Source organism: Pleurodeles waltl, chromosome 2_2 (assembly GCF_031143425.1).
Source record: "Pleurodeles waltl isolate 20211129_DDA chromosome 2_2, aPleWal1.hap1.20221129, whole genome shotgun sequence".
In the NCBI taxonomy this organism is placed as follows: domain Eukaryota; kingdom Metazoa; phylum Chordata; class Amphibia; order Caudata; family Salamandridae; genus Pleurodeles; species Pleurodeles waltl.
This window is the reverse complement of record NC_090439.1, coordinates 70,644,556-70,664,044: the sequence shown is the minus strand read 5'-3', so window position 1 is coordinate 70,664,044 and position 19,489 is coordinate 70,644,556. Positions and strand designations below refer to the sequence as shown.

The 19,489-nt window shown below is 42.1% G+C and overlaps 1 protein-coding gene across 2 annotated transcripts in view; it reads right to left on the bottom strand.

The window, feature by feature from the left end:
- The window catches only part of RETREG1 (reticulophagy regulator 1), a 609,140-nt gene that overhangs the window by 18,106 nt on the left and 571,545 nt on the right, over positions 1-19,489 (bottom strand). For both annotated transcript variants that reach the window (XM_069219479.1, XM_069219480.1), the window contains 2 exons: positions 9,759-9,823; positions 2,332-2,458 (listed from right to left, as the gene is read on the bottom strand). In XM_069219479.1, the coding sequence (XP_069075580.1) occupies positions 2,332-2,458; positions 9,759-9,823 (192 nt within the window). The remainder of the gene's footprint in view (positions 1-2,331; positions 2,459-9,758; positions 9,824-19,489) is intronic.

Genomic DNA, 19,489 nt, shown 5'->3' with positions numbered 1-19,489 from the left:
GAGCTCCATGTGTGGCGTGTTCATTTACGTGCTTCAGGGCTGGAGAGAATGCTACATTGCTGTCTTCTGTAAACTGCTAAAGAGACGATGCAACATTCTCACCCAACGGGAAGCAGTGTTGTCTAAGTTGACCAACATGTTTTTGTTAGTTTCCTGCCATGCCATATCACAGTCTGCATCCGTTCCTACACTTCATTTTTCCAGGTTGCAAGTCTAAACCAAGTGAAAAATGTGAGACCTGCTCCAGTTTTTACCTTAAGCCTTGGCAGCATCTCTCTTTCCCCTAGACCTGGCAGCACCTATGAAGCCAAATTGTTAACAAAGGACTGCCTATCAGTTGGAAATATGTGTGGGCTGTGAGAATTATCTAATTGAAGTCCATGAACAGGGCCTTAAAATTCCCTCATTAATTTTTCTGAACAATTCTACAAAGCCCCAAATGTACCCTTGACACTGTCTCTCCAGCTGCCACACTCTCTTAAATGGCTGTGACAATGGTTTGAAATTGTGTACTTAAGATACAAACAAATACTGATAGTGAAAAACAGTTTGTCCAAAGCAAAACAAACTAAATTGACTCACTTGACAGATTCAACTATTCATATGTGTTGGTACAGTTAGCGTACATACAGCAGATATCTGGTTAACTGTAGTGCATAGGTGTACTCATGTACTTGTGTATTCCAAACTAAGGCCAAGGGTCCGTAGGGTTTATTTTTATGCAGTTTAAATGCTTGCATCTCTAACCGTCATTCAAGTTATGTGGCTTTCAGAGTGAAAGATGAGATCTGACAGATCTTGTAACATTGCACTTCTTTTCTTGTGAATAACCTGCAAAAGCCAAACCTATCACAGTCATCTTGTTTTAAAGAGCAATACTCATAGCTAAAGCAAAATGTGAATATTTGTATATTTTTGAATTGGTGGTATTGGTAGTAGTTTTATTAGTGTTGGCATTTCTTGTGGTAACTGTTTTGTGCAAGTGCTAACACTTAGCATCTTATTTTGCATATGGATGTGTGGCTAGGGAGGAATTGGTGATACCTGCCCACGCAAACATAACTGAGCACGATTTGGGTTCGGGTCCTATAAGGTGCTAGTGCTAAAATGGGCACAGATTATACCTGCGCTCATTTAGCACTAACGTGTGGGTCTAAAGCATGGATCCACACACTTTTCAGTAGTAAGAACTACTTATACTCAATGAAAATCATCCCACACTACTAATAATATTAGAGTGACTGTATCAGGCAAGATTACATTGGTGGCCACTTCATGCAAATCTGACAGCAGTGATCACCTCGGTGAGACAGGAAGGGTTACCACTTGTAAGGTCAAAAAGGCTTTGTCAATTTGGAATGCCTCTACCTGGGTCCTACACAACAGCCACAATTGCAGTGCCCCTGGTACCAAGATAATATGACTAATAACCGCCCCCATCCCCAATGCCGCCAGATTTACCACTCAAATATTAGCTTTAAAAATATTCTAGAAATTCAGCCATTTTCTCCAAACATCAGCATATAAGATTTGAAAATGCACATATTTTTGGCTTGTATACATGCTTTTCAATTTTGATACATATGTATTAAATCAACCAAACAAAAGCTTCTAATTTAGTAGGCTGGCCTGTACACCAGAAAGGTACTTAAAGAAAGCTGGAAAGCTACCAGTAGTTCACGAGCTACTTGTTGAAGAAGCCTGGTCTAAATAACCCCCTTTGCATCTTAAACTGAAATGTACTTATTTTGTAGGAGCAGGCCTAAGCTGGACCCATGTCTTATTTCATAACTAAGATGGCACTGCAGCTATAGAAACCTTGTGCTCTGCTGCGGCGTACAACATTAATTACTTCCTATTTTCAAACCTTTTTTGCCAAAATACTAGTTGAAATGTTGCCTCTCAAAAACTCTAACTTGTATGAAATTAAACAATTGTATTCTTAATCAGGCTGAAAACCTTCCTAACGATGCACTTTGGACAGGATACTTTGCATGGCACCAGGCGGACAGGTCATGACGATTTCAGGAAAGACTGCATATAAACCAATGAGTGGGAGATAGTTCTTATAATAAACTAAAGCTGAGGGACACAGAGCTGCTACATCAAGAACATACAACTTGTGTACTTATTATAAACTAAAGCTGAGGGAAACAGAGCTGCTACATCAAGAACATACAACTTGTGTACTGTTAACCACAAGTACATATACAGGGTCTTATAGGATAACTTCAGAACAATAGGTTAGAAGCATTAAATTATTACCCCTCTGGACTCTGAAAAACACAGTTTTATTTAAGCTCTTCATTGTAATGGGGCATTATCACATACCGTCGGAGGTATCAGTTTGTGGAGTGTAGCTCCCTGACAAGTTGAACGTTCCATTTTCTGTCAACGATATTTCTGAGACTTCTGTGTCGGTCACGGACAGCTCTCTTAAAAGACTTGAACAACTGACCTAGGCAGAAAAAACATTGAATACAATTTGTTTATTTTTTAAGAAATGTAATTGCTTACATTCACTAACCCCGGAAAGTTAGCAACACTTGATTACATTAAACAAGTCGCGATCTCTGTGTTTTGCTGTTGGTTCTTCTCTCTGAGAAGGATCATGAACCCGCCCACTGTTGTGAAGAACAGACTTTTCCTGAAATCATGCAAGACTTCACTACGTATAGGCTAGATGGTGGGTTTTAGACACTGGGTCTCTATTTGGCAGAGGTGTGCACGCTGTCCAAGTAGGGACCACAATCCTAATCAGGGTAAGTCAGTTACATACCATAAATTAACATGTGTTCACCCTCTGGAGCTTGGCACAGAGCAGGCTTAACGTAAGAGGCAATGTGTAAAGTATATGTGCAACACTTAAAACAGTAAAACAGTGAAAACACTGCACAACAATAATCCATGCTAGGTTAGAAAAATAGAGCTTCCTTTAATAAACCAAACAAGACCAAAACAACAAAAGTCCACAAAGGAGAAGTTGAGATACAATTTTTTTTTAAATGTCTGCAAATATAGTGCTTAGAAGCTTAAGGCGCCAACCTGGGCTATCTGGTTGTGCTACACCGGGTCAAATTTGAAAAGTCAAGCTGACCGTGATGGAGTGTGGATCGGATATGGGAACCAACCTTATCCTGCTGAAAAAGTACCTTTTGAATGGAGAATGTGTTGATGTCGGAGACCTGATGCAAGGAGCAGAAGAGGCGATGAACAGGTGATGCATCGGTTCCGATCCACATAGTCAAGGATGTGTAGTCAGGGAACCCTTGGTGATAAAGGTGAAGCACCGCTGTCAAGCCGCGCAGCCGAAGATGCGTTGCTGTTGATGCATCGATTCTGAGCCGCACAGCTGGTGTTGCAATGTCCTTGTTCCCAGCAGCAGCGGCAATACAGCGGGGAGAGAGATGAGGATATTCCAATTGGCGCAGTTATGAAGATGAGTGTATTTTTGTAGAAACGGCTACAGAACCCAATTTCCAGGGCCCAGGACTGGATATTCACCACTTGACAGGGCAGGACTCAAAGTTGGCAGAGCCCAGAGGCTGCTGCAGGGGTGAGTGAAGTATTTGATGTCCCTGAGATGTCAGAAAAGGAGCCAAGCCAGAAAGGCCTTGGAGTCAGTTTGGTTCTGGGGATGTACAGATCCAGGTCCAGTCCTACACACTCCCAGGCAAGGAGTACAGCAGACAGCAGGGCAGGCACAGAAGAGCAGGAGTCCAGCAAAGTCCAGCAGAGTCCAACATGACAGTCCCTTCAGAAGCACACCAGTCCTTCTTCGTGGCAGAACATCTTCAGCCTTCAGGTCCAGCAGTGTACCCATCTGGTAGGATCAGAAGTCCAGTTCTTATATCTAGCGGTGCCTGTGAAGTGGGGGAGACTTCAAAGAGACGTCTTTGAAATGCACAAAGTCCCTGCCCATCCTGCCTTGGCTGCAGACACACAACAGTGGGAAAAGCAACCCTTTGTGAGGGCTTAGGACACATCCCATTCAGGTTTGGCAGATCCTCCTTCCCATCCAGCCCAGAATGGGCCATCAACATGCAGATGACCACTCAGCCACACCTAAGCTCCCATTATGTGTGGCTGTCAGGAGGGAATGCACAAGAGCCCAGCTATCATTCACACAGACGTGTATTCAGAAATAGGCAGAAGTCACTAGATGATTTAAAGTAAGAAAATGCCAACTTTCTAAAAGTGGCATTTTCAGAATTACAATTTAAAATCCAACTTCACCATAAGTTGTGGTTTTAAACTGCGATTCCGGAGACACCAAACTTGGGGGTACCATCTCGTCCCAACTGGAAATAAGGCTTATAAAATGCAATAAGGCAATTCCATTGTTAAGGGAGGCAGGACTTGTAGTAGTGAAAACAAATGTAAGTGTTTTTCACTACCTAGACAGGTAAAACTTAAAGAGTACATGTCCAATTTTTTAAATACACTGCACCCTACCCTTGGGGTGAAGAAGCGTTTCAGGTGGCAGTTCTTCCTAGTAGTCGCACAGAACCTTAGCATTCTAAAGGAAGGTAGTGAGCATGCTGGCAACAGGGCAACACACAGAAAAGCAATCCAGATGAGTCCTTTGGGCCACCCAGCAGACACGAGACAGCAGGGCAACAAAAGAAGAGCAGTCCAGATGAGTCATTTGTGCAGTTCAGCAGTCCCTCTGGCAGAGGGTCGATCCCTGTTCCAAAAGTACTCTAAAATCAGGGGGCTACAGCCCCTCCACTTGTACTCAGAAAGTATTTGTTCAGGGGGTAACTTCAAAAAAGCCCTTTCAAGTGAAGCACAACACCCTTTTAACCCAGCCCTGTCTTCAGACATCAGTAGGGGGTAATCAGTCCATTGTGTGAAGGCAGGTGCAGCCTATTCACATGTAAGGTGTGAATGATCATCCATCTCCACAGCCAAGGAAGACTATGAGTGTGCAGATGCCTCTTCTGTCATACTCAGCCCCTCCTGTGCGATGACTGTCTAGAAAGCATGCACCAAGTGGAGCTGTCACTCTGCCCCAAATGTGGATTGGAGCCAGGCTGCAAAGCACTAGAGTTATAAGCACAGAGAAATGCCCACTTTTTAAAAGTGGCATTTCTACAATGGTAATAAAAATTCCACCTACACCAATAAGCAGGATTTCTCACTACCATTCCAAACATACTAAACATGTCCACGCTCATCCTTATAGATCAGAAGATACCACTTAGACATATGTAAGGGCATTTCCAAAGAATTACTATGCAAGGAGCAGCACTCACAGTAGTGAGAAACTAAATAGGCTGTTTGTCACTACTAGGACATAAAATAATTATAGACATATGTCCTAACTTTTACATACACAGCACCCTGCCCATAGGGCTATCTAGTGCCAACCTTAGGGGTGACTTAGGTGTAGCGAAAAGGGAGTTTAGGCCTTGGCAAGTAGTTTGACTTGCCAAGTCAGTGTGGCAGTAAACTGTGCACGCAGGGACTGCAGTGGGAGGCCTGAGACTAGTTTGAAAGGCTACTTCTGTGGGTGGAGCAATCTTCTGGGCACTGCAGACCCACTAGTAGTATTTAATTTACAGGCCCTTGGTATATGGTATACCACTTTACAAGGGACTTATAGGTAAATGAAATAAGCCAAATTGGTGTAAGCCAATTATTCTGAGTTGTTGGGGGGGTGAGCACATGCGCTTTAGCACCGATTAGGAATGTTAAAGTGCCCAGAGTCCTTAAGATAACAAAAACAGGGTCGGAAAAATAGGAGGAGAATGGCAAACAGTTTGGGGATAACCCAGCAGAAAAGGCAATTTCCAACAGTATGCAAAACAAAAACATACAAAAGGGAAAGGAAAAGCGTTGCCAGGAGTTTGCACAGACACAAGAAAAAGAGATTTAAGTGTATGTGGAACACAGTGTCATCCTTCACAAGTTCAAGGTTATATGTGATGTAGAGGATTTTAATGGGCAGTGTCAACCAGCACAGCCCTGCTGGGCATCTGAGAGAAAGCTCCCAGTACTAAATATGGAGAGCCTGCTGGCACTGAAAGAAAGAACTATGGCCAGCAGGAGCAGCAGTAGTCACAGTCCATACCTAGTAGTGGCATAAGACAGGCAGTTAGACCGTGACGTTACCTCTGACCTCTTAGGTGTACACCAAGGCTGTATTCAAAATGTAATCCTCAGTACTGTATGCAGTATATTGGAACACTGATATTTAAATAGAAATCCTGTTTTACAGTTTAATTAATTGTCTATATAATGTATTTACATTTTAGTTTGATTTACGTTTAACTAGTCACATGATGAGCACACTCTGTGGGGCCTTGTCGCAAAGGTAAAGATTTACTCATGTGTAAACTAGCAGTAACTGTACACATCTTTGCTACTCAACATTTCAGAGTGTAAATTTACTAGTAGGTGACTTACATGTCCGCATCCGATCAAAACAGGGGGTGAAGTCTGCATGAAAGAATTTACAACTGTAAAGCTACTGTTAGTAACTTTCCACTTATAGGTAGAGGTCACTAATATCGTGGTGGAGCTCTCCCTATGGTAAAGAATAGGGAAAACTAATTCTAAAAAGAATTACACTTTTTTAATGTAAACGAAAATGTAAATTAAATTAAAATTATTATTAAAACCAGAGAACTAAATATTGCTGCATCACGTTACCTAATCAAATTAACTGTTCAATAATTTCATAAATATATTAGTCATTTATACTGTATGTATTATTACTTAAAACAATTAAAAAATCCCAACCTATCATTTTTATATATAAATATTATGTAGTAAAGTTTATTGAACCTTATTTGTTAATTTATTTCATTTAAGAAATTTTTTTTACATTAACTTCTCAAAAATTTAATAAATTTAAACAGGCCCCATTGTTCTGACTTACGGCATCAGGGACTAAGTTTACCTTTTAAAAAGAACTGCAACTAAATATAAGGCTTCCTTTCCGAAAAAAATCCTTAACATCGGAGGTTGGCAAAAACAAACCAACCAACAATTGGTGATTACTATAAAGGTGAACCTAATACAAGTGTTGAGGTATCCAAAGGAAGACATTGTGATGTTAATGCTAATTGGAACAAAAATGTACTTGTGACCATCCCAAAGCCCTTTATTTTTAAAGCCAGTGGCAGCTGGTGACATTTGAAAGTGGTGAGGCGTAAAAGTCTGGGTATGACTTTTATATAGTGAGTGAGGCGAGCAAGCTTAATGGACAAACGAGAGGTTCAGAGTGGGTCCTCCTCCCCAAAAAACGTGAAAAAAAATAAAATACTGACAAATGGTGCATTTGAAAGGAAATAAATTTAGTGATGAAGCAAGGTTTATAAAGAAGTGGGATTGTATAGTCTTGAAATATTAAACACATTAAAAACTGCCCCAAATCTTGCTGCACTAATATGTTCACCCTTTACTTTAATTTGTGAATTGTACACTGCAACAACTTCAGACCCTTTAAAGTGTGTGCTTACCCAGTGTCTTGCACTGCATGCGCATCAACTTTGAAAGAAAATGCTCTAACCAGGCATCAGGAAGCACTCACAGCTGCTGACTGCTATCAATCATACAGAAATACACGCAGACAGGTGTTTAAATTGGATAAAATATGTGGGGGCTCTCTTAAGGGGAACATGCAAAATACATTTTTGTGGTACCAATATTGTGTCACCTGGCCTGTATTTTGGTTTTTCTCCGAGATGTTACTGCATCCAGAAATATAACACAACTAACATTCATTTAAAACCTGTCAGTACAGTTGACTATGTCAATGGTTGTTACCTGTTTAAGATAAATGTGTAACAATAACGATTATTTATAAATAATTAATATTGGAAATGTTTCAATTATGAAATGGCGAGACTGAATTAAACATTACTGTGGCCGTGGAAGGAGTAGGGCCTTCAGTTACGTGTGCTCTATGTTAGATATGCAAGCGCCTCCTCTCTCCTGTTCAGCACCCTCTTTTCACCTTCCCATGATTGCACTTCTTCACATTTCCCTCATTTTACCACCCCAAACACACACAGCACTCTTCCACATGTAAGCACTTTATTTCCTTGTGCTTTTGCCTTCTAAATATTTTGACCTCTGTGCACTCCCTTCACATACATTTACACTGAATTTCAATTGTAACTGGAATACATGACCATTGTCCTGAGTGCTATGCAGAGACACCATCCCACCGACAGGCACTTTGCTTTGCCTTCAGCCTCAGCACACAGCGCTCTCAATCAAATCCCCTCATCTACTCTCCTCTTCCACATCATTTCCCCTCCTTCTCCAGAGACCATCCAAGCATGCTCTCTTATCTCAGGAGGTCTCTAACTCGCCTCTTCTCTTAGGGGGTCTCTAACTCAGATATTCCTGTCACTTCCTTCTGCAGTTTAGCTATCCTTTCTAGGTAAAGAAATGCCTCATTGCCGCACATAATATTTAATTATGAAGCTGCCGCTGGAGACAGTTATCTATCACCAACGTCGCTTACCGCTTTTACACAAAGCAGCATGTAGCATCCTCATTATATGGCACAGTCCCATGCTTTAATAATCATAATAAGCATACAGACTGACAGAATCCATTGATTTTCAGTAATTTTTGATGATACTCCACAGAACTCACATCAGCAGCTCCACACTCAACAGGCTTATTGACTAAGAGGAAGGGGAGCAGCTGACTAAGACAGTCCCAAATGGACTAAAGTCGCCTCAGTAGAGTCAGAGGGTAAGCCAGCCTGCCCATGTCTGCAATTTACAAGAGTTTGCAGTAGAGCATTGAATTCCAATGTCTTCTATAAGCCAGCACATAGAAGACAATGGGATTCCTATTGCTGATCAGTGTTAATCCTTGAAAAGGCAGAAGGAAGGTGATGTGAAATCAGTAGTAAGACCTGCTAAAAAGTGGTGACATGATAGTCAATGCAGGTTCAATACTAATGACAAGTTTTGTTTAGTTATGCATGTGTAGCTTCATCTGACAAGGGAGGAGTTAGATATTTTTTTACTGTTTTAATATTTTTTAAGAGTTTCAATAACTATTTTAAGTATGTTTTGCTCGTATTCTGGCAATAAAATGTCATGTATATTTATTGAGAGGTTCTGTAGATCTTTGGGGGCATGCTAATTTCTTTGAAGAGCAATACCATCCCCCGCAATGTGATCTGCATGTCTCACCTCTTATTAGAAACAATCATGAAATATACGCAGGCATCTCTCTCTTTATTCAGCCCTCTGTTGCTCCTCGAATAGGTTTGTTCTACAAAAATACCAGCACGTATATACATACATTCTATCTCTGTTGATGGGTTCAGTTGAACCGTCTGACCACACTTATGTACAGTTTAATTAGATATGATTAGTTTAATTAGATATAGTAAGTTTATTTTTTCTGTTTGATCTGACCCAGCTACCTCGGCCACCATCACTCTGAAAGGGGGTCCCTTTCATTATTATACTGACACATGTTCCATTGTCATTGCCTTAGCTAAAGGATATGTGCCCTCTGGATCAAAGGAGCATGTTATGTTATACTGGTACAGTGTAGAGCACCCATATGAATTACTGCACTCTCATACCGAAGTCAATTTCTGCTTGGTAACCATTGTACTGGCGGAGACCTCAAGCTCCTTTTCAAGAATATGGATTGAGCTCTGCATCAACTTGCTTATAGAACATACCTTTTCCTGTCAAGAAAGTGTTGAACATACATCATGAACATGAGAAGCTAAGCAGGTGCTGGCTGAAAGAACAAAGAAACATAGGTACCTCAGGATACAAAGTGGTGCTGTCTAGCTCGCTGTCATCTTCACACATCTTTATATTGGCCTTCTCTACAAAAGAGAGCAAGAAAAACACATTTACCTTTCAGTCTGCGTAAAAGCACTGCAATTCAAAGGCACTGCTATGCATTACACCCCCATGCATTTGTTTTTATATGCAATTTTTTGTTGTTCTGATATAGCAATGACTCTTTAATAGTTATATGATACATGGAAGATTGCAATCCCTGTATAAAAGCCCAATTCTGATTTCCCAATTGCCTGATATAAAGAATTGACAGTTTTACAGTTAAGTTCTAACGTCACAATATCGCCTGACAATAGTCAAAGTGAAAGGCAGGTCTCGGAGCAGCATAATTACAGATGTGGTTTTAACAAGGAAACTGCTTTTTCCTTCTTCTGATATGTTTTTTCTAAAATGAAATGTGTTCAGCAGAAAGGAGATGTTTATGCAACATATTTTTTTTCCATGCTGTAGGTCATCACAGGAAAGACAGAATCGCTGCATGTTTCAACACAGCATTTTGTTGACTTACATGAAACTGATCCTAATATCTTTCAACAAAAATTATTAACTGCTTTTCGGTGTGCGTATTTCTGCAGTAGAGATTCTGCTTTTTTTCTACATGTCTGCAATGAACATGAAAGAGCAAGACACTAAGGGCCTAAGGGTTGAAGTGGCGTTCGTACCGCCAACAGGCTGGCGGTACGAAATGCCATATTTTGACCGTCACACCGCCGGGACGGCGGTTTACAGCCATGAGGTCGCGGCGGTCGCAATACGCCAGGGCAGAGCTGCTTGCAGCACTGCCCTGGGGATTTTGACTCCCCTTACCACCAGCCTGTCGCCATGGAAAGACTGGTGGTAAGGGGACTTGCGGTGCTCCTGGGTGCCCCTGCACTGCCCATGCACTTCGCATGGGCAGTGCAGGGGCACCCAGGCACAGTCTCATCGTGATTTCCACTGTCTGCTTGGCAGACAGTGGAAAGCGCGAAGGGTGCTGCTGCACCTGCCGCACCGCCACATTGCCGCCGGCTCCATTAGGATCCGGTTCCAAGGTTACGGCCCAGCTGGGATGTTGAAATGCGGCTGGCAGGTTTGCGGCTGCATAGGTCGCCCGCCAAGGTTGAAATGAGGGCCTAAGTGCCGGATTTAAGAAAAGTGGCGGTACATTACATGTAGAAACACTTTTCTTGTGGCCCCTTGCTCCCCCTACCGCCCCCATGTTTGCACCGTACTTAATATACAGCAAACCATGGCAAACGGTAGGGGCAACAGTGTAAAAATTGTTGACGCTGCTGTACAGTGCAAGATTTGCTCCACAATTTTGGCGGAGAGCAGGCGTTTAAAAGGGGCATACCATTGTATAGCCGCTAAAAATGGCGCAGAGGAATCTCTTAGATTCCACTGCACTGTTTTTGCAGTCCCCCTAACGGGGGAATGCCATCCTTGCAAACATTATCCTGGTGCAGGCCTGTGGCATTCGGTTTGGATAATAAGCCTGAAGGAGATGAGCCAGACTTGCGTGGGAATACTGAATGTCTGAAAACCAAATGACTTTTCCATGAAGTAGCCTGCTTTTATGAAGCCAAATTAAATTCTAGCAAAGCTCATAGTCTTATAAATAACAGCAAACACAAATGCCCCTCAGCAAATGCACAAGATGGTAACTCATGAAGCACCAGAATGAAAGCAGGTCTCCCCCTCTTCTTACTCCAGTTCACCAAATTTGCAGTGTGAAAATATAGCATGGACTGTTGGTGGTTTGTTCTTTCCATCATCGGACTGCCTATCTCTCTTGCGAGAAGACGACTGAAAATACTGATTCTGCATACAAAAACAATAATCCACCCACCTGAAAAACTCAAATGTTGAATAAGAATATGTCTGAAAGCTAGCAAAATCACTGTATGTGTACTTATGGCCCGATGTAGTTGAACGTATTGAAATTAGCCTCCCCATTAACAACTACCTCTCTGCTTGAATAAAGGAAAACAGGCAAAATATCCTTGTGGTGTAGCTTCTGGAGAAATTGATTTGCTTTTTGTTTTTTTTATAGTAAAAGCACGGCAAACAGGCACAGATCAATGGCAATGCTCCCAGGAGCATGGCTGAGACCCCACATTTATTACAGTATAATATAGCTAGTAAGCTGACAACTGTGGAAATAGATTTTATTCTGACAGATACCAAGAGAAGACTCTAGCCAAAACCATTGCATTTGATACTCCCTTGCAACAATGTTTGTGCACAGAACGTTTACATACCTGAAGCTTGAGCCAACTCCATGGTCTATCTAATCTTGATGGGTAGACACCAACATGGTGTACTGAATTACATAGAAACAGCACGGTCCGTGTTTGCATCACAGTGCACCCTTAACTGTGTGAACTCTTTGCAGGCCAGGAAAATGCTGTTGCAAAACACAGGAAAAAATGTGCTGTCCTCAGCACAGTTGCAAACTCTGACAATTTGTTCATGTGCTGGGGAGAGCATACAGCGGCAGCCACCACAAATTTCAAGGGGAGCGTTGGGTGGGGGAGAGAGGGGAGGGGGGACGGAGGGGAAATAAAATAATAATACATTTAAAAAAAACTTACCATGCAATCCTGGTGCTACTCTCATGCTGTACCTAGCATCACAGCAGCGTCAGTATTGCTCTGGGCGACTTGGTCTGCTGCTCAGACAGTGAATGTGAGTCTGTGCAGTTTCTCCATCCCAGCTGTGCAACGCAGCCGGGTTAGAGAAACCTAAGTGCGCATGTAAGTTTGACATGCACAATTAGGTGAACTCTACTCTCCCTCCCCTATACCCCACCCATGGCCCATCCCTGCCCCTCCCTGCACATACCGGCTGAGCCAGCAGTTGAAAAATAAAACAATAGTAAAATATTGTTTTAGTTTTCAGCTGCTGGCTTAGCTAGTGGGGCGACGCCCCTTCGTCATTGCAAAGGAGCCAACCCTGAGAGCCTATCAGTGAAAGATTGAGCTTTTGAAACCGCTGCTCTGTCTTTCACTGCAAGCAGGTCTGCCTCATTTTTAGGAGGGGGAAGAGACCTGCCTCACTGCCTGCAGGAGGGTGTCTGGGGAGCTCCCAGGAATCCAGAGGCCCCTACTCCAAAGGGCTTTTCAGGGGACTCACAACTGTGCTCCACCTCATATGAAGAAGATAATCACTGTGCCTCCACACACTTTATTTTATCTTGCATTCATGTCTGTAATACCGTGCGAGCAAAGAGGTGAAAGCATATACTTGTTTGCATGGGGCCTATACCATGCAAACGAGGGGATGCTTTGGGACTGCACTGACTCACATTTTGTGCAGCAGAGATTTTTATTAAAGTTGCTGACAGTCAATTAAAGATGCTGACTGAGAATGGGATATTGTTTAGCCTCCTGTACCTTTTTTTCAAATTATTACATATTTCACTTCAGTACCATGCTTTGTTACTTCATCTCAAACCTTCATCAGCCACAGATGCACATTTATAAATAAGGAAAGGTCATACAATGGTCTTGCATCCCCACACAACAAACATTATGAACCAGTTATATTGGTTTTCTCTGTCAAGTGCATATATGCCCATGAGAAATAACCATGGTATAAACTTAAAAACATGCAATTACAAACCAGTTGTATTCTTGTTTATAACACATACAGTAAATGTAGAGTGAAAACCACAATAAAGCAACGTAGGAACAGGTTTTCACCAAAAGGGTAGGCTTGAAGCTCTTGTAAGGGCTGCTTGGACTGAGTATGGTGTAGTTCTCCATCATAGAGTTACCCATTCCATTTGTTATCCAACTTTTCATGAAGTTCTATAGGTCTGACTAGCTTGGCTTTAGGCAGCCTTTTCGGTGTCAATCATTTGTGATTCAAGTGGGGAGTGAAGACACTCAGAAAATATTGCTAGTGATCTGGATTCTGTCGCATTCCACCCTTCTCTAACTTTTCTTGTCAGATGAAACAGGAGTGTGGCTTCGGATCTTGCACGGTCTGGCCTGGCTGAGATAGGGGAAACCCTTTGCAGTAGCCACAGTGCTCCTGACAAGGTAGCTGTCAAGGCAGACCGTGCCCTCCACAAGGAGTTCCAGAGGAAAAACCCCAAAAGGAAAAAAAAAACTCTTGCACAGGAACTCCAGAAATACAGGATAGTAAAAGAGCTTCAGGATTCCACGGCTTCATGGAATAGAACTGCTGAGAAACCACAGGAGTAGTCAACAGGAAGTACCCCACAGGAAGAGCTAACAGGAGCAGGATCCACCACCAAACAGGGAGTGCTGCAATGCAAGGAAGAAAAAAAAACCAGGATCCTTATATACTAGTTAACAGGAGATGACAAACAGGAAAAAGAAAAGATGCCATTTTGGACTGGGAACATACATTGAATATGATAGGAAAGGACACCATTTTGGAAGGGGACAAAGAAAAATCAAAAATGCATGTTGGGAAGCAACAGAATTAAGGGAACAAGGAGAAGAAGAAACATAGCACGGAACCTAGGAAGAAAACAAGAAACAAGAATAGGGCCCTTCAGGACCCCAGAACATGAAGGTAAGGCAAGGATTTATGTAAGCATTGCAGGAGGCACCCGTGACGCAACACTGTGCTGCACTAGATGGCCTGCAGTGGACCCAACAGCCCAGGAACCTGGCCAATGACCTCGCTGAGGGTCGGAAATGGGATGCTGCAGGTTTGTGATCTGCCCACAGTGCAACAGTAGGTCCCCCCCTCCACCCTGCAAACCACCCACCCCGAGACCCTGGGTTTGTCTGGAAAAAGGTGGGAAAAACCCCGGACAAGAATAGAAGCATGAACAGAAGTAGCATCTTTGCAGGAACGTTCAATGAGAGGATAACCTTTCCAGTAAATAAGGAACTGAAGACAGTTCAGAAAAAACAGGAGTCACATAGTTCCTGTACCTCATAATCAGGTTCACTACCTACCATAAGAGGGGGAGGACAAGAAAAACTTATCTGAAAAGGATCAGGATCAAAAGGTTTCAACTAAAACACATGAAACACCAAATGTATTCTCCATGTCTGAGATAACTGTAGGTGAAAGGACACTGTATTCACCACTGGCGTGATCTTGAAAGGACCATAAAAATAAGGTTTGAATGTGTTAAGGGATAAACAATGAAGTAACATTTTAGAAGAAAGCCCTTTGTCTTGTAATTGACAGGATGGGGCTGCACATTGCCTTGTATCAGCAGTTTTCTTCATGCTTTGTTTTGAAGCCAGTAGATTGGATTGTATCATTCGCCTGATAGTATGGAGTCAACGAGAAAAAGAGGTTGCTGCTAAAAATAAGGCTACATTAATATGTAGAGATTTGCAAAAATGTTTCCAAAATAGTGAAACATACTGGGGGCCTCAATCAAATATAATGACTTGGGGGAGACCATGAAGGCAAAAGATTTCCTGTATGAAGATGTCGCCTAATTATTTGGCTGTGGGCAGTTTCTTTAGTGCTGTGAAATGGGCCATCTTGGAAAAATAATCCACAGTTACCATAATTACACAGTTTCCTGTGGAAGGTGGTAACCAGCTCAGAAAATCTGTAGACACAGTATGCCATGGGGCTGGAGGACCGGGTAGGGGTCATAGTAACCCTACAGGTTTAGTATGTGGAACCTTAGCTTGTGCACACACAGGATAAGAAGAAACATAGACCTTGGTGTCGTCTTTGATTGTGGGCCGCCAGAAAGAATGGAGAATTGCCTCGCCTTGACTCCATGATGGTCAGCAATGGGTGAGTCATGACACATCTGAAATGCTTCTATTTTAACTTTCTTAGTAGGAAGGGACAACACTTTTTCATGATAGCAGCATCCCTTAGTTTTTTTGTAGTTGAGGATATAATGTTTTTCACTCTTCATTAGTGAGGGATGCATATTCTGACAAAATTCTATCAAGGAAGGATTGTACAATGGCAATAATCTGGAGTGGTTCTATTATGTGCTATGAAGCAAGAGTGATACCTTCTGGGTAACAACGGGACAAGGCATCCACCAGGATCTTCTGCACACCCAGTATATATGTAATAATGAAATCATACTGACTAAAGAAGAAGGCCCACTGGGCTTGATGACTGTTCCGACACTGAAAATTCCGAAGGCACTGCAAATTTTGGTGATCAGTACTAGCCTCAAGGAGCTCTTCCATGCCCATTAGGAATTGTCTTCCTTTACCACAGCCTACTTTTAATGCGAACCACTGTCGTTCTAGTACAGGATAGTTGCATTTATAATCAGTCTAGACATGAGATAAGTAGAAGACAGGGTGTTCTAGCCCATCATTGTCTTGTTTTTGAAGAAGAACAGCTCCTACCCATTGTTGTCTCATTTCTGAAGAACAGCTCCTATTATTCTATTCAAAGCATCTGTTTCTACGATAAACTATTTTGTGGTATCTGGATGCCGTAAGATAGGTGCCTGAGTAAAAGCTTGTTTAAGGGTTTTGAAGGCTATATCAGCGGTCTCTGTCCAGCAAAATCCACACTTAAGGCTTCTTTCTTTAAGGTCTGAGTGATAGAACTTGTCGGCTGAGGGAGGTAATCTATAAACTGTTGATAGAAATTGGCCAAGTCTAAGAAACGTTGAGTTTCTTATATTGTAGAAGGGGACGGCCAATCCAGAATAGCTCAGACTTTCTTAGGATCCATAGCGATTCAGGTCTTGTTGATACAGTAGCCAAGATATTCCACCTCGGTCTTATCAAATTTGCATTTTCCTGGGTTACAAAACAATTGGTGTTGTCAGAGTCTTTCCAGGGCTTGAGAAACATGTTGCATGTTGATCTGGATGAGTGGAGTACACGAGGATATCATCTAAGTATATTACAAAAGTTTGATTTAGAGGATCTAAAAACACATAGTCCATGATTCTTTGGAAAATGGATGGAGAATTTGTTAGGACAAAGGGCATTACCCAATATTCAAAATGGACTAAAGGAGTCCGAAAAGCGGTCTTCCATTCTACTCCTCCCTTGATTCGTAGGAGGTGATAGGCACCCCTCAGATCTAACTTAGTGAACATCAGTGCTCCTCTGACTGATTGCAGAATATTTTTGATGAGAGGTAAAGAATACCTGTCTCTTATAGTGATCTTGTCAAGCTCTCAAAGGTCTATGCAAGGACATAAATCCTTTGTCTTCTTAGGCATGAAGAAAAGAGGAGCCTCAGCAGGTGAAGAGGAGTATGTAATTAGCCCAGTTCATAGGTTTTCTTCTAGATACTATCTGAGAGTCTCTTTTTCTGGTTCGGTAAGAAAATACATTTTCCAAAGGGCACCACAGCTCCAGCCTCCAGAGGTACAGAAATGGTTCTGGTTCCCCAATTAAGGTAGGGACTATACCGTGTCAGCCAGGGCATACTTAATATTATTATGTGATTATGTGAAGCAGTCAGATCAAAGGATACACATTCTTGATTTTGCCCAAATGTTAAACACAAGGACGGTGTTTCATCTGTAACAGGTCCTGAGACAAGAGGAGTACCGTCCACTGTATGAAATTGTTCTGGTGTTTCTTTGGGAATACGAGATATTTTCCTTTCCCTTGTCCATTTCTCATAAAGATATATCCCACTAGCACCACAATCTAACAAGGTGAACACTCTTTTTTCTCTCCCGTCAGTTAATCGTAACAACATGGGCAAGAAGGAATTTCAGATCGTCCCGTCCCCTTCCTTCTTATAGAAGACGGGAGTTGGTGTTTCTGACCAGCTTAGTAGGACGAATAGTCAGGCACGAATCAGATGGCCTGAATTGCCTCTATATACACACCATCCCTTTTTTGTCTGTATTCTCATTTGGTCTCGGATAACAACCCCTGGGCCATATCTATCTGCATAGATTCCTCTCCAGAGGTTATAGGAGTAACAGAGTAGGTTTCATCTTGACAGTGATAAAATATACATGTTGTTCCCATATGTGATTGAACAAGTCCTGTGTGTTTCTCCAATCAACGCTCTCAGAGGCGATATTCTATAGATAATACTAAATCCATAGGAGCCTTCATGTCATCTACTAGAGGAGAATGTACCACTTAATCTTTAATTTCTTCATGTAATCCTGTATGAAAAAGAGTGACTATTGAGTGTTCCACCCAAGTGATTTCTGCCTCAAGTTGTCTAAACTGTGTTATCTATTGTAAGATGTCCTGGTTACCTTGCTGGATGTCGCACAATGCCTCTTCTGCAGAGGACTCAAATCCAGGTTGTTCAAACATTTGTTTGAAGCCAGTGACAAAAGTGGTATAACTGGACAACCTGGGATCATCTGTGGCTACCACTGGGGTCACCTAAGCCAGAGCTGGACCAGACAAGGCACTGATCAGGTATCCCAACTTGGTTTTATCTCGAGTAAATTGAGACGGATGAAATGCAAAAAATCAAGAAATTCTTTCAGTTTATTAGGATCACCAGAATAATGTGGAGTGGTAGCAGAGACGGTTGGAACATCTGTGGTTCTAGTGGCCAAGGCTTGTCGTAACGCTGTATTTTCAGCATGTACCTGCTGCATCTCTTGAGCCTGTTGTTGCACAGTGGGAATCAGTGACTGGACTGTTCCCACTGTCTGTCCTGATGGATCTTCCATTATTTTCCGTACAAAATGGGCATTTAGACATTGCAATCTGTCATGTTCCGCCCTTCTATTACCGTCCTTGTCAGATGAAACAGGAGTGCAACTTCGGATCTTGCACATTCTGGTCTGGCCGAGATAGGGGCAACCCTTTCTGGTAGCCACGGTGCTGCCGACAAGGTAGATGTCAAGGCAGACTGTGCCCTCCAGAAAGAGTCCCAGAGGAAAAACCCCGAAGGGCAAAAATCTCTAGCGAAGGGAAATACTGTCTAACATAAATACTTCACTACAAAAGTTATTACCAAAAAATCAATAGCCAGGGGGCCAATATTTTTTGGAAACAATATTTACGCCATACTTTTTATGTCAGACTATATTTGTATTCACGATATTCTAACAGACAACCCACCTTCTTACCTAGGCATGTGTGCCAATGAACCCTCATTGAGCTCTCAATCCATCCTTTTGCTGACCAACAGAAGGAGAGAAATATCTTCTATGCAGAATTTGTTCCTTAGGTGTGGGCCTTGCTATATTGGCAGCGAGAACAAATATTCTGCACCATCGTGAACGTACTAGTCCACCTTGAAAATGATATGTTGTTTAGAACCTTCTAAATTTATAGACATTTAACATCTGGAAGGAATAAGTCCTCCTATGCAGGTTAAGGGGACACAATCTTTCTTGGATTTGTTGTATGTAGACTGGGGTTTAACTCATGGCTAAACTAAACAATTCCTGTTTGTTGAACAACAGAAAGGATGGTCCTATCTCCAGTCAGGCTGTAGATTCTGCACTTGGCTACCAACAGGCCAATGCATCTTTTGTTTCTTGCAGAAAAAATAAAGGCCCCACAACATGACATTAGTGTGTCTGTTTTTCAGGACATCCCATATCAAGTGTTAAAATGTGTCAGAGAATAAACACACTGTTATACTAGTGACACTGTAGGATACATCCATGCTCCACGTAGAATTAATGTTTATCCATTTGTGCTTTGCATTATCCAGCATGTATATCCTTTGATTGGCTCTGGATAATTCAATTCTTGTGGCCTCCACATCACTCTTTCCCTTTTCTATCACGGCAGCGCTGTTCACTATGGCATGAAAAGACATTTTCGAAGTACAGG